At 46.1% G+C, this 13,287-nt stretch overlaps 1 protein-coding gene across 7 annotated transcripts in view; it reads left to right on the forward strand.

The window, feature by feature from the left end:
- The window catches only part of enok (histone acetyltransferase enoki mushroom), a 43,512-nt gene that overhangs the window by 27,014 nt on the left and 3,211 nt on the right, over positions 1-13,287 (forward strand). For 6 of the 7 annotated variants that reach the window (XM_089593516.1, XM_089593517.1, XM_089593519.1 and 3 more), the window contains 7 exons: positions 3,527-4,122; positions 4,794-7,000; positions 8,816-9,201; positions 9,281-9,700; positions 9,775-10,227; positions 10,319-12,649; positions 12,728-13,245. In XM_089593516.1, coding sequence (XP_089449642.1) covers positions 3,527-4,122; positions 4,794-7,000; positions 8,816-9,201; positions 9,281-9,700; positions 9,775-10,227; positions 10,319-12,649; positions 12,728-13,245 — 6,911 coding nt within the window. The remainder of the gene's footprint in view (positions 1-3,526; positions 4,123-4,793; positions 7,001-8,815; positions 9,202-9,280; positions 9,701-9,774; positions 10,228-10,318; positions 12,650-12,727; positions 13,246-13,287) is intronic. The other variant, XM_023389988.2, reaches the window with a different exon arrangement.

Raw genomic sequence — 13,287 nt, forward strand, 5'->3', positions numbered from 1 at the left:
ATAAGGTACACACTCGCCGCGTACCGGTCATCCAATCTATTTTACCGACTGTTTTGTTACTTCCCATATACCGCTTCCGCGCCCCGTGTACTATTGTTGTCCCGCTCTTTCGCGATCCTCTCGTATAAGTATACAGTTACACGCACTCTCCGCCTCTTGTACAACCCTCCCATCGCCGTGCAGCAACCCCCCCAAAGCTCTTGACTCGATTTTGCCCTCATACGTATATGTATATACATGTAACTAAGCTCCAAACACGCGTACACACTGCACGTATATATTCAGAGGGGCGCAGAGTAAGGGCTTGGGATGATTATTGCGGGCGCGGATAAGAGCAATTAGCACAGGTGGAGGTATTATATGTATACACGTTGCTCTCCATTTGGTATTGTTCCTCGTCGAGTGGGACGTCGGGTCGAGGGTGTACTTGTGACGCGGCTTTTCGGTCCTCCGCGCGTTCAGATAGATCGTTTGGTACGCCGATCGTCCCTCCATTGCCCGTGTACACGTAATAATGTATGACATTTTGGAAGGGAAATTCTGTTATCCGTGTACATGTATAATTTATGCCGTGACCACGAGTACCTTGTGTCTTATCGGTATATTGTCGTTGGATGCTGTGATTATACGAGCGCACGATTAGAAATCGAATGGATCGGCCAGCTGTGGTTGATTTATCGGGTGAAAGTCGGCCCGGCGCGCTCAGGCAGACTGATTGGTTTTATATCAATTTATTGCGATTGAATTTCTATTTTATTTCGTTTCCTCATTGAAAGCGCTCCCCTCCTCTCTTTTTTTTTTTGCGCTTGGTTTTTTGTCTGGTCGGTTGCGATGGAAATTAACGGCGCACGTTGTTTTTGCTTTCGGTACACGTGCGGCTCGTGCGTTTTTTGCTCGCATTAGACCTGTCGCACGTGAGGCACTGCAATGTATAATACAATATATTATATACACCGACGATGCCGGAGATGTGTGCATAATGTTTGATCGATACAACTATAACGTTTGCTATACATCGAGCAATTATAAACACGTGGAAAGAAAAAATTGTTGTACTGTTTTGTCATCCGTACAACCAGTAGAGTAATCGCTGCCAAACGATTTTTCAAGTGGTTTTTAATGGCTCTCGTCGCTTGGAGCGTCTGTGTGACATTTTTAGAGATAAGCGTATACCCACAACAAAACAAACGACAACGTTAAAACAACGTTATCTACAAAATCGTTTGGTGCTCAATAACATTGGAAAATTTACTCGAGGTCATTGTACTCCCACACAAACTTTTCCGAACGATGATGATTCACCGCTACTATACTTACATTCTCCTTTCTCGTGTTTGAACACTTTTGTATTGTTTCATTGTCCGTTCACAAAGTAACTGTCGTTTTTCCATCCAATGATTGAAAAAAAAAAAAGCAATTCATGAGAAACTCACCGCTGCGTATCCCTCCATGGTTGATTCTGTCACTTGAAAATCAATAACATGATAACAAACGTGCAAACAAATCAGCCGGCGCAGCTATAAATTTCAATTCAGAAGAGATAAATATGGTGACAAAAAACAAGCCATTACACGCTTGGAACAAGAAACTGTCTCTCGTTCGGCGCGTATCTACAAATACAAACTCCTCTATACCTCCACCCGTGATAATCCGCAGTCTCGCAACCTTCAATTTTCTCGGATTAAAGTGCTAACAGTCCTCTCCTTTCTCTTGGGCGTCCCTTCCCATATATACTTAATATATACGTGCAAAAGTTCTTGCTTACATATGGTCACTGCGCGGAGCAAGCCGCCAACAACGCACTAATTGAAATAATATAATTGGCCTAGACTTGCGGGTACACATCACGTCCACCGACCACTGTATAGTCGTCGACCCTTTTCAAAAACAAACGCAGCAAGTATAATCCATTCCCCGTGTATTATTTCTCTCTTTTTCCGGGCAAAAGGGCAAAAAAAAAAAAGGGAAAATCCCACCCCGAAACGAGGATACACGCGTCAATTAAAACCACACGCGCGTAGAGAGGACCGGGAGGGACAAAAAGTAATCAACGCACGGTAGACCCGTCGATTAGCAGCGCCCGACAAAGGGAGAGCTCCGACTCCCCCCTCTGGCCTGATTAATATTCAGGCGTATTAGGTGTACCCTCCTCCTCTTCTCGTAATCCTCGACGGTGGCACGGCAGTTTGCGGCTGAGTATAGCGCGTACGCGTACTTATAGCTCTCGCGACAAAAAGGGTAATCCCTCCCTCCCCTCGGTGCTACTCCAATTACGAAATTAGGGACCTCTGTGTACTTGCCTCGGGAAAAATCGAGAGAGAAAGAGGGCACTTTTTAACAAAGTCTCCGAGTTAAGTAAACGGGCATCAACGACCTGTCGACAATTTGGGTTTATTTCTTTTTTAATAATATGCACCCTTCGCCGGAGATTTATACGTATAAGGCGTCCGTCACAACCTTTACACTACAGATATTATCCGCACGCGCGCAAAAGAGTAATTATATATAGCTTCTGGTGTTTTTTTGTTTTGTTTTGTTTTGTGTACACCTTGAGATCTGATGTCCTTGGTTTTTCCCTTAGCTTCGCTTTTTCTTTTCCCTTCTCCGTGCGAATTTTAGCGGTGACTTTTTTTTGTCCCTCCTTCGATCCTAAGTACATTAACGGAGGTGAGGCGTGTATATAGGTACGGTAGGCAATTAAAAGGGAGATCGGCAGGCCTCGAACTTGAAAATTCGATGCCTCATTTCGCTCCTAAGGGATCGGGGCCGAGGTGGAGTGGGTTGTATGAGTAATGAGTAGTGAGAACGGAAGCCCCAGGACGCAGTTGGTCGAGGAGGAGGGGGGGGGGAGGATGAAGCTGCAAAAACCATCGTCCCTCAGTTCTCGACTCGGTTCAGAGCGAGGAGGAGGTGGGGGGTTGGGTTGAGCTGATTACTCGAATCGGTGCCCTGCGATCTAATTAATCCAAGTTTGCTTCCCTCGATTTCGTCCTTTCCCCGAGTTAACTGTCTACCGTGTGCGATCAATTTCAAGTATCTACTTACTTACTTACTTGTACGGCCCTTTGGATACGTTACGTACGTATACTTTTGTTGGAAATTTATAGGTACATTTTATTCGGTTACTCGAGCGTGAGGGGCTTTAAAAGCACGTAACCCGAAGCCCCATCCTCTTTTTCTCTTTTATGCCATATCAACTCGGGCATATATGACGGGGTTATTTTGGCATCATCTCGCTCTCTTCTCATCCGAATGATGGGACAAGGATTTTCTTTTTTTTTTTTTACTACGTACATGCTTCCAACTCGTGTGGAACTAATAGCGTACAAAATTTTGCACGGTTTACGTGTTTAAAGGTATACATACCTAGACAAAAAAAAAATAAAAAAAAAATAAAACGAGTTTTCTGTTTGGTATATGTATATGTGTATAAGAAAATCCCCGTCTGGTAAATCGAGCATTCGCACGGAGAGTGTAAAAAAAAGGAAAAAAAAAAAAATTCACACTCCGTCCTTTGAACTTTCAGCTGCCAGCGCCGTTGCCGATATGCAGAGAGTGCCTGGGTACGACGGCCGTCAACACGAATAAGAGCGGCAAAAAGAGCGCCCCCACCTCGGCGACCACCCCACCGAGCGCCAACAACAACAACAACAACAACATCAACCCGGGAGAAAAGTTAATAAGCCGTTGCAGCGTTTGTGGGGCTGCCCTGCACAACTCGTGCGCCCCGGCGGAACTAGCTCACCTGGTGGAGCGAGGCTCGAGCTGGTGTTGCAACGATTGCTGCTCGGCCAAGTGCGCGGGCTGCCAACTCGAGCGCGAGTCCCAGAGTTACCTCGTCAAGTGCGCCGGGTGTCCCAAGTGTTACCACCCGGGCTGCCTCGAGCCGGCCCCCGACAAGCGCACCAAGGCCCCCTGGCGTTGCCGCGACTGTCCGCCCGTCGCCCCGGCTACGGAACAACCGACCACTCCCGTCGCGTCGTCGGCCGCCTCGTCGCCCTCCGCTGCCACGGCTGCTTCCGCCGGTGGCAAAAAGTCCGAGTCCAGGGCCGAACAGTCGCCCGGCACACCCACGAGCTCGCGCAAGAAGCTCGCCGCCACCACCAAGGACGGAGGCAAAAAGTAAGTTGGCTTTACTCTACTTGTGTTTTTTTTTTTTTTTTTTTTTTTTTTTTTTTTACTCACACTCGAGCGTGGCAAACAAAGTTGTATTTTATCGCTTCGACCGGAAAATTGGGCTAAAAGCGTGCTTTTGTTGATTACTTACGCCCCAAATCGTTAGAATTATCGGGATGTATAATTACATCGTTATTATGTCATTTAAACGACACGCGATAACGCTGTGTTTACTCGATATGTGTTATCTCGCCTAAGTATTATCTCTTTACGTTTTTGAGGTATCTACCCAACAATAAAAACCTATATTGTATACTTTTCCACGAATTTCATTACGAATCACTGAACGCGCTGCACTCTAACGACGTTTAACTGTCAGTTAAACAAACTTTTATGTACATGTGAAAATGATAAATTTTTTTTCTATTTTATCAATGAAAATATTCAAAATTTTGTCGATAAAATAATAAAAAAAAAGCTTAAAAATGATGTACGAAACAATGAAAAAACGAGCGCATATAGATATCAATATCGCGTTGTACATGCATGATATACATAAAAATGTATGATACGATTTTAATGAACAAAACAACGGCGACGGCGACGGCGACGTCTATGATGAAATAAAAAACACCTGAACGACCGTCACCACACCTGTGTCACCTTATTATGCGCAGGTCAGTAGCATCCCGCAAGAGCACGTCGCTGACGACCCCGACGACACAGTCGGCGAGTACTGGAGCAACAGGCACCCCAGCCTCGCATCTGAAAAAAAATAGCGGCGCCTCGTCGCAGGCACAGCAGGTGGACAGCAGCTCGGACGGTAATGCGGGTGTTGTCTCCCCTCGTCAACCAAACCCTTCCTCCTCTCCCCAAAGTCCAGCCCCATCCTCTCACCACCACCACCACCAACAACAACAACAGACGACGACGACGACGACGACGACGACAGCTTCTCATAGTGGCAGTGGTGGTAGCGGCAGCAGTGGTAGCGGTAGTAGCGGTAGTAGCAGCAGCAGCAGTAGCAGCAGCAGCAGCAGCAGCAGCAGCAGTAGTAGTAGCAGTGGCAGCGCCAAGCTCGAGGAAAAGAATGATCGCATCTCCAAAGAGAAGCAAAAGTTCTTTAGGCTGAGCGCCTTCAACTCCAAGCACAACAAACTGAAGCGCGCCGCCGCCGCTGCCGCTGCTGCTGCTGCCACAACTACCGTCACTACAACTTCTCCTACAACGACGACGACAAAGACGACGACGAAGACGACAAAGACGAAGACGAGCAGTAGCTGTCCGGCTTGCCCCGATAAGCTTGCCAAGGTAGCTACTGTCAAGGTCAGAGCTGAGACGACGAGCAACCCCGCGAGGCTGTCACGAAAAGCTGCCGCGTCCAAAAAGCCGAGCGCAAGTAATCGCAATAGTAAGGTGCCTTCGCTGCCGAGCGACGACGAGGAGTCAAGTGCCGAAGAGAAAGAGAAGAAGGTCGTGGAAAAGGAGAAACAGAAGAAGCAGGAGAAACACAAAAAAAAGAACAAAGAGGATCGTAAGGAAGATGACGACGAGTGCTCGAGTGGGTCGAGCGTCGAGGAATGCCGCTCGAGCGAGAAACCAGTGGCCGGTCGTCGACAGAAGATGCTTCAACCAAGGAAGCCTCCTCCTCCTCCAGTCCCTCCTCCTCCTCCTCCTGTCATTCAATCATGTCCTGCTGCTCCCTCCTCGTCATCCTCGGGCAGCAGCAGTAACAGCAAGCTCACCAGCAGTAGCCTCGCCAAGGGACCCTTTGCCTGCGACCTCAGCGAAGACAAGCCCTGGGGCTTTGCAGCCGCGGCGGCCAAGCTCAGCATCGATTCTAGTCCCTTCTTCAGTAGCCTGAACAATACTTTTGGCGCGACGCCGCCAAAACTCGAGCTCGACCTCAATATCCAGAGGTCACCGTTCGCATCGTGCCTGAGTAGTATCACTACTACCACTACTAACTCCACAATCGGGAGGAAAAGCGACACGAGAGCTAACGAAAGTAAAAAACCACTAGTCCCTCTAGCCAAGCCAGATCAAAATAGGGAACTGCAGAGGTCGAAGCCTGGTAGCGGCCAGCTTCGGGGTCTCTTTGACGGTCTAAGTCACTTTTTCACCGCCTCGGGCAGGAGCACGAGTAGAGCGAAACCCGGTGCTCCGCCTCCAAATTATGCGCCAGATCGAAGAAAAAAACAACAGCAGCAAAACGCCGCTGCGACGGAAAGCAGCGGTTGTTGCAGTAGCAGCGACGGTAGCAGCAAAATCAAAGCTCCGCGGCTGACCATCGGTCAGAAAAGTGCGATTGCGCCGCTGTCGCCGAAATCCGCGCCGGTCACGGTCAACGACAGTCCGACCAGAGGCAAAAAAGAGATCACGAAAATCACGAGGGTTCCGAGGCCTGGGATTTTCACTCCTTCCGAGGAGGGCATTGGTAGTCTGAGCGCGAGTAGTCTGTACGAGCTGACGGGCGAGAAGCCGTCGAAAATGACGCCGTCGAATCTCGTCAAGACGGCCGTCAATGCCAAAAGACACGAGCACGAGAGGCGCCGATTGCGCGGTATAGACGGTGCCTCCCTGGTTAAGTGTGCGGTGACAGACGCTCGTAGAAAACAAAAGCAGGAGCAGCAGGAGAGCACGAGGAGAAGGCCAGCCAACGTTAATCGCCAGTCAGAGTCTGGTGCCGCGACCTCGACCACGACTGCGACTAGTAAAACAACAACAACAACTACGACGAGTACCTTATCATCATCCTCCTCATCTGCCACTCCCAAAGCTCATCCAAAGTCCACTCCACGAGCCTGTACTAGCGCCACTACCACCACCAACACCACCACCAACACCACGACACCCCGCGCGACACCCTGCTCCAACAGGAAGGGTAAGAGTCTACCCCACCCGCTCTTCTTCTCTCTTTCTCTCTCAGTCTCAATCTCTTTCTCACTATCACTCACAATTAGTTCCGGATAATTTTTTATAACCGATTGGCCAAATCAATCTCCACAGTTGTCTCCCTTTCTTTGGAATAACAATCAATTGATGCACTCCCTAAAGTCCCATGACCTCGATTTGCTTAAAGAGTTGGAAAAAAAAACCCGACAAAGACTTCGATACATCCCTCTAATCTTGAATCCCTGCTCAAATTCTTCTTCTCTGTCTTTTATCTATCTCACCACCGTGGATGTGTTGGCGGTGTGGTGTGGTGTGGTTTTTTTGTGTATGCTTGTGCGTGCGTGTAAGGTGCCATTAATTTTGGTTATTTTGACATTTTTTTTTTTTGTTAGTTTTAGTTTTTTTTCTTTTGTTTTGTTTTATTTGAGACTGACACTCTGCTGCCAAGATATCCTCGTGATGTTGGCTTAAAATCACGATGATTTGGTGGCAAAGTGGCGTTTCTATCACTATGGTATCAACATGATTGTTCTGCCCTGTTGAGTAAAGTAGTTACAAGTTGAATTCAGTTAACGTGAATTGTTGGACTTGAATGGTATAATAGCTTTTGGTAATTTAATTTGAAAAAACTTGGCATGTATATAATTAATTGTATGATATTTTCAGAACAATCAAGTTTTTTTAATAATAATTATACATCAGGTATCACTTAATTTGAAAAATATTTCACTTAAGCAAATTTAAGCTACGTAGATTATCGACTTATGAATACACATGATAGCATCACCCTTTTTTGAATTTTGGTAATTTTGAATTCACTGCATGTTATCGTTTACCTGTTGCAGCACAGCTTTGCTGAGTAATTGTTTGTCAAAATTATATAAACAAACACTTTGTTTAAAACCAATTTTATGAAAATTAATCAGATTAAATATTTGGACGACTTACGTACATGCATTGAAATTATTAAGCAATATTTTTTGGACATATTAAAATAAAAACTTTATTTTATCTTAATAATAATAATAATAATAAATAGCAGAAAATTTTATATTCGATCATGTCTTTCACATGATGTATTTACTTTTTTGCATATTCCTGGTGCTTAGCAATACGTCAAGGATCCAACCTGCAGCCGATGACGCTAGCAGGCTCGTATCGATACGTAAAGCCGTCGGAATTATTTTCAAGTAACACGCAAATGCTTGTGCCATCAAGAGAAGATCTCTCCCCTGTTTATCAGAGTTTGCTACCCCGGATATTTTGCCAACACATCCCAAAACATAGTCCTAGAAGCTTTGCTTTGTCAATCATATCGCATTTTTTTTTATTTTTGATGGTTTATTTACATTTTTTTTTTTTTTAGTACTTTTTGTTGTGAATAATTTTTTTTTTTTTTTGCTTCACTTAGCTAAATACCTTATTGCAATCCTGAACTAAAACAATTTAATATTGTTAAATTTTCAGTTTGACACATGTATATTTTTAACCCAACAATCATTAATGCACACTGTATTTATTAATGTATCGCGTTTTCTTTATTGGAATCAATCGATTTGATAACTCAATTTTCACTGCATCATTGATTTTCAAAATTCAAGCCAAGTATTATTTTTCATTTGTTTATTGAAATCTGTTATAAAATTGAAAGAGAAATTCCGTTCTAAAAGTTGATTTTTCATAAATTCACCTTACATGGTACCATAAGACTTACGAAAAAAAAATGAAAAGAAGAAAAAAAAATATATTACTACCCCAACATTTAAACAGACATTGTTAAAAACCGTAAATTCCATTCGCGCAGACGAGCTGGTCCTACCTCCAACCTTGCCGCCCGGTGTTACCCAAAAGGACGTGGAATTATTCAAAGACGCCCGAGAACGCGCGAATCAGCTGACTCTTGCCGAGAGTTGCGACGTAAAGGACGGTGCGACTCCAGTGAACGTGAGCCCAGGCGGCGCGGGTACCCGGAATCCAGCGGCCATCGTCTTCGGCCGCTACGAGGTCGAGACTTGGTACTCTAGTCCGTTTCCTCAAGAGTACGCTAGACTACCCAAGCTCTTCTTCTGCGAGTTTTGTCTCAAGTACACCAAGAGCCGGGCTGTGCTCGACAGACACATGGACAAATGCAAGTGGAGGCATCCACCTGCCACAGAAATCTATCGTTGCAACGGACTATCAGTATTTGAGGTGAGGCTTTTTTCCGTTTTGCAACCGTGTACCGATAAGGTTTTCATACTATACAATATTTTTCCCACCTTTGTTTCAGATTGACGGTAACGTAAACAAAATCTACTGTCAAAACCTGTGCCTCTTAGCCAAACTGTTCCTCGACCACAAGACCCTGTACTACGACGTAGAACCCTTCCTCTTCTACGCGGTGACCAAGAACGACAAACACGGTTGCCACCTGGTCGGCTACTTCAGCAAAGAGAAACACTGTCCGGCACAGCGCTACAACGTATCCTGCATCATGACTCTACCTCAGTACCAGCGTCAGGGCTATGGCCGCTTTCTCATCGAGTTCAGTTACCTACTGTCCAAGGTCGAGGGTATACCCGGTACCCCGGAGAAGCCACTTTCGGATCTCGGTCGCGTCTCTTACCATTCGTTTTGGAAAAGCGTTGTGCTCGAGTACCTGGACACACATCGCGACGCCACAGAGCTCAAAATCACGGACATCACCAAGGTGAGCGGTCTTAACAAATTTACAGTTCAATACGAAACTTTGGGAATTTTAATTATTTATTCGTATCACGTTAGGAAACTGGTGTTTCGGGCCACGACATCACCACGGCAATGCAACTGTTGGGCTTCCTGCGCAACGTACCGCGCGGACCCAACGATTCTACGAGACAGCTTGCTGTGTTGGTCGATTGGCAGAAAGTAGATATTCACATGGCCAAAGTGCGCAAGAGCACCCGTATCCAGCTGGATCCTGACTGTCTACGCTGGATACCGTTGCTCACGCAATTGCCGAATGCTTACCAAAGTCCTGAAGAGGGTGGCGACACGAGCTCCGAAACAGCTTCGCCTGAGAAGGATCAGCCGTGCGTTATCAATAAACCGGTGGCGGCAATGGCTGAGAAGGTGCAGCGCATTAAGATCAGAAAAAAGTTCAGAGGTCGGAAGATAACTGGAACTCACAGGAGGACGATGCCTCCGAAAATGAAGACGCCGGTGCACAGGCCAAAGTTGGCGAAGGTCCAAAAAGAGGTATGTACCTCTACCGTCTGTGTGAGAGAAATTGAAAAAAAATTTCATTTTTGTTGAGTTTAAATCAACTTTTTCGAACATTACTTTTCAGAAGGAGCCAAAGTTAGCGGATAAGAGTTCGGGAAGTATAGCTGACACGGAAGAGGATTTTAATGACGTCACTGTAACAGAGGCCAAAAGTCCCGTGGTAGTGTCTAAATCTTCAAAAACCCCTACCTCTTCTAAAACGTTTCAAAGCACAGTCAGCACAACTACCACTCCAGTTGTAACGAATCTCACAGTGTCCCTGACCGCAACTCCAAATGTGACTCCTGTTCAATCGTCCAGAAGAAGCGTGAGAACAGCTATGAAGACGCCTACGGCAGCAGCAACTGCTACTGCCGCGACAGAATCGACAGCGTTGACGACTCCCTCGAGAAAACGTAAACATTCCGAAAAGACTGAACTCGAAGAGAAAGCAGAGGATACCGTTGTGAGCAGAAAACGAACTCGAGAATCGTGGCGTGACAAGGAAAAAGACAAGGAGAAAGAAGGCAAAAAGAGGGAAAAGCCGAAAGAAAAAGAAGTGAAGGAGAAGGTGAAACCTCCAGATAAGGTTGGAATCAAAGAAAGTGCAAGACTGAAGGAGCGTGAGGCTGCAAAGGCATCAGATTCGTTAGCTTCGAGACTAAGATCGCCTCCGCCCAAAGAATCGTCTCCCAGTAGTCCCGTGAGGGTTAAAAAGCAGACCAAAATCGACGAAATACTGACGAAAATAACCACGCCAACCAGAACGTCCAAATTCTTTCCCTCGAGAGCAAGAGAGAAGAGGGCCAGTCTTGCGCAGAGTGCCGAAGAGTCTCCGCAAAATCACACCGCTCGAGGGGTTAAGAAAGATGCTGTCGAAGTGTCGAAAGAATCACCTGTATCATCGAGGCGTGGTAGGCCAAAGGTTGACTCAAAGATACTTATCAAGGAGGTGGCGACAACTGCCGTTAAGACAGATGATCTTCCGGAGGTCGTTGCTTCTCCAAAAGTCGATGAAATCAAAACTAGCAAGAAGCAACTTACGATTCCAGATATGTTCTCGACCGCTGCTGCTGTTACCGTTGCTTCTTCTACTTCTTTGTCAATTACCACGCCTGTAGATGATTCTGCTATCAATAAGAGTGATTCGCTTGATGATGGCCTTGTAGTAGGTACAACCTCGACTACCGTAGATAACGAACTAACCGCGAGTCCTGGAGAGTACGAAGGAGGCGACGAGGACGATGGTGATGAAGATGAATTTGTGCCCAGGGCCAAAGTCGCTAGCGTTATACAATCTCTTGATGCTGCTATCGAAAGTGCGGATCAAGAAATTTTAGAGGAGAGTGAAAAGTTGAGAGCTAAGGAATTGTTGGAATCACGTGAGTTATCTAAGGATGTTGCGATGGAAATCGAGCCCGAAATCACGCCAGAGAAAGTAGAAGAACCAGAGAAAGTGATCGAGACTCTGTCAAAGTATGAGCAAATAAAGTCTGTGCAACCAACTCAAATTAGTGAACCTATGGACATTGAACCTATTCTAGATACTGGTACTAACATCGAGGTAAACATTGAAAATAAAATTCACAAACAGTCGATGCCAATAGAAGATTGCAGTAAACAAGAGTCACAAATTGATACTTGTGAAGACGTAGTTGAACCTAAGGAAAATTTATCAGAAACAAAAGTTGAACCTATACCACCTATATTCGTAGAAAAGAAAGATTATCAACCATCTGCAATGAGCAATCATCCAAGTGTGATCGAAACGCCCGAATGTCAGCCTGTGATAATGCCTCAAGAGAAAGTTGCCACTGTGATTGCTGATCATCATCACCATGAAGTAACGCAAGTGCACTCGCAACCCGAAGAAAAGCTCCATTCGCCAGAGAGCGGTAAAACAACACCGCATCCTGAAAATCCAAGTTCAGTTAAACGAACGCCTCCATCTCAGCCAGATCTACCATCGATGGGTGTGTACACGCCAGATTCAACGACGAATTCGGTGCATTCTTTGCATTATGGTCAGTGTGATTTGGATGTAAGCCAGTTGGGCCTTGAATCACCGACGTCTATCGCGAGCGATCTGGCTTCGCAAAACAGCGTCGAGAGGCCACCCAGTGCTCTGCCAACGATGCAAAGTCAACAGGCACCTCAAACGGTTTCGGTGCCTTCTATCTCTGCCGCGTCCATACAGATGAGCGCAGCTGTTGCAATAAACGCGAACGTTCAACAGCAACAACATCAACATCACCAGCAGCAGCACCAACAAAATAATCTGCATCCGGTGAACCTGCAAGCTCAACAGGTGCAGCAGCAATATGTTGAGTGTTCCATGCCTCAGCATACTCCCCCACACGTGGCTATCCAGCAGCATCAACAACACCAGATGCAGCACGTGGATAAGAACCCATACGTGAGTATTGATACTTATGAAATAAAATTATTTAAAAAGCAGCACTTTCGTAAACCCAATGACATTTTCGTTTTTCAGCATCAACAGCAGCCACTGACGCCGCAACCTCTACAGCAGCCCCGAACGCCACAATCACATACGCCACAGAGTTTACCGACGCATAGTCCTCAACCAATGCCACAACAACCGCACACGCCGCAACCGTTGTCTCAGCCTCATACGCCACAGCCCATATCTCAAACTCACACACCTGTTCAGTGCCATACACCGCAGCCCCTTACGCCTCAGCCTGTCCAATTATCGATTATTCAGCAACAGCAGCAGCAGCAGCAGCAGCAGCAGCAGCAGCAGCAACAGCAGCAACAGCAACAACAGCAGCAGCAACAACAACAACAACAACAACAACAGGCAAGAAGTCAGGCTTTACTTCATGCACACAGTCAACAGCATCAGGCGCAAGCGCAGCAGCAACAGTCGGTGCATCATCAACAATCCTCTCATCAACAGCAGCAGCAGCAGCAACAACAACAGGTGGCACATCAACAACATCAACAGGCGCATTCTCACAGCAGTAAACGAGCAAGTGGTTCACAAAGGTAATAAAATTTATTGCTATGACTTATCTTTCAACATAGTAA

Source organism: Copidosoma floridanum, unplaced genomic scaffold, assembly GCF_036245765.1.
Source record: "Copidosoma floridanum isolate Cflo_tuat_1 unplaced genomic scaffold, Cflo_Japanese_pri ptg000019l, whole genome shotgun sequence".
In the NCBI taxonomy this organism is placed as follows: Eukaryota; Metazoa; Arthropoda; class Insecta; order Hymenoptera; family Encyrtidae; genus Copidosoma; species Copidosoma floridanum.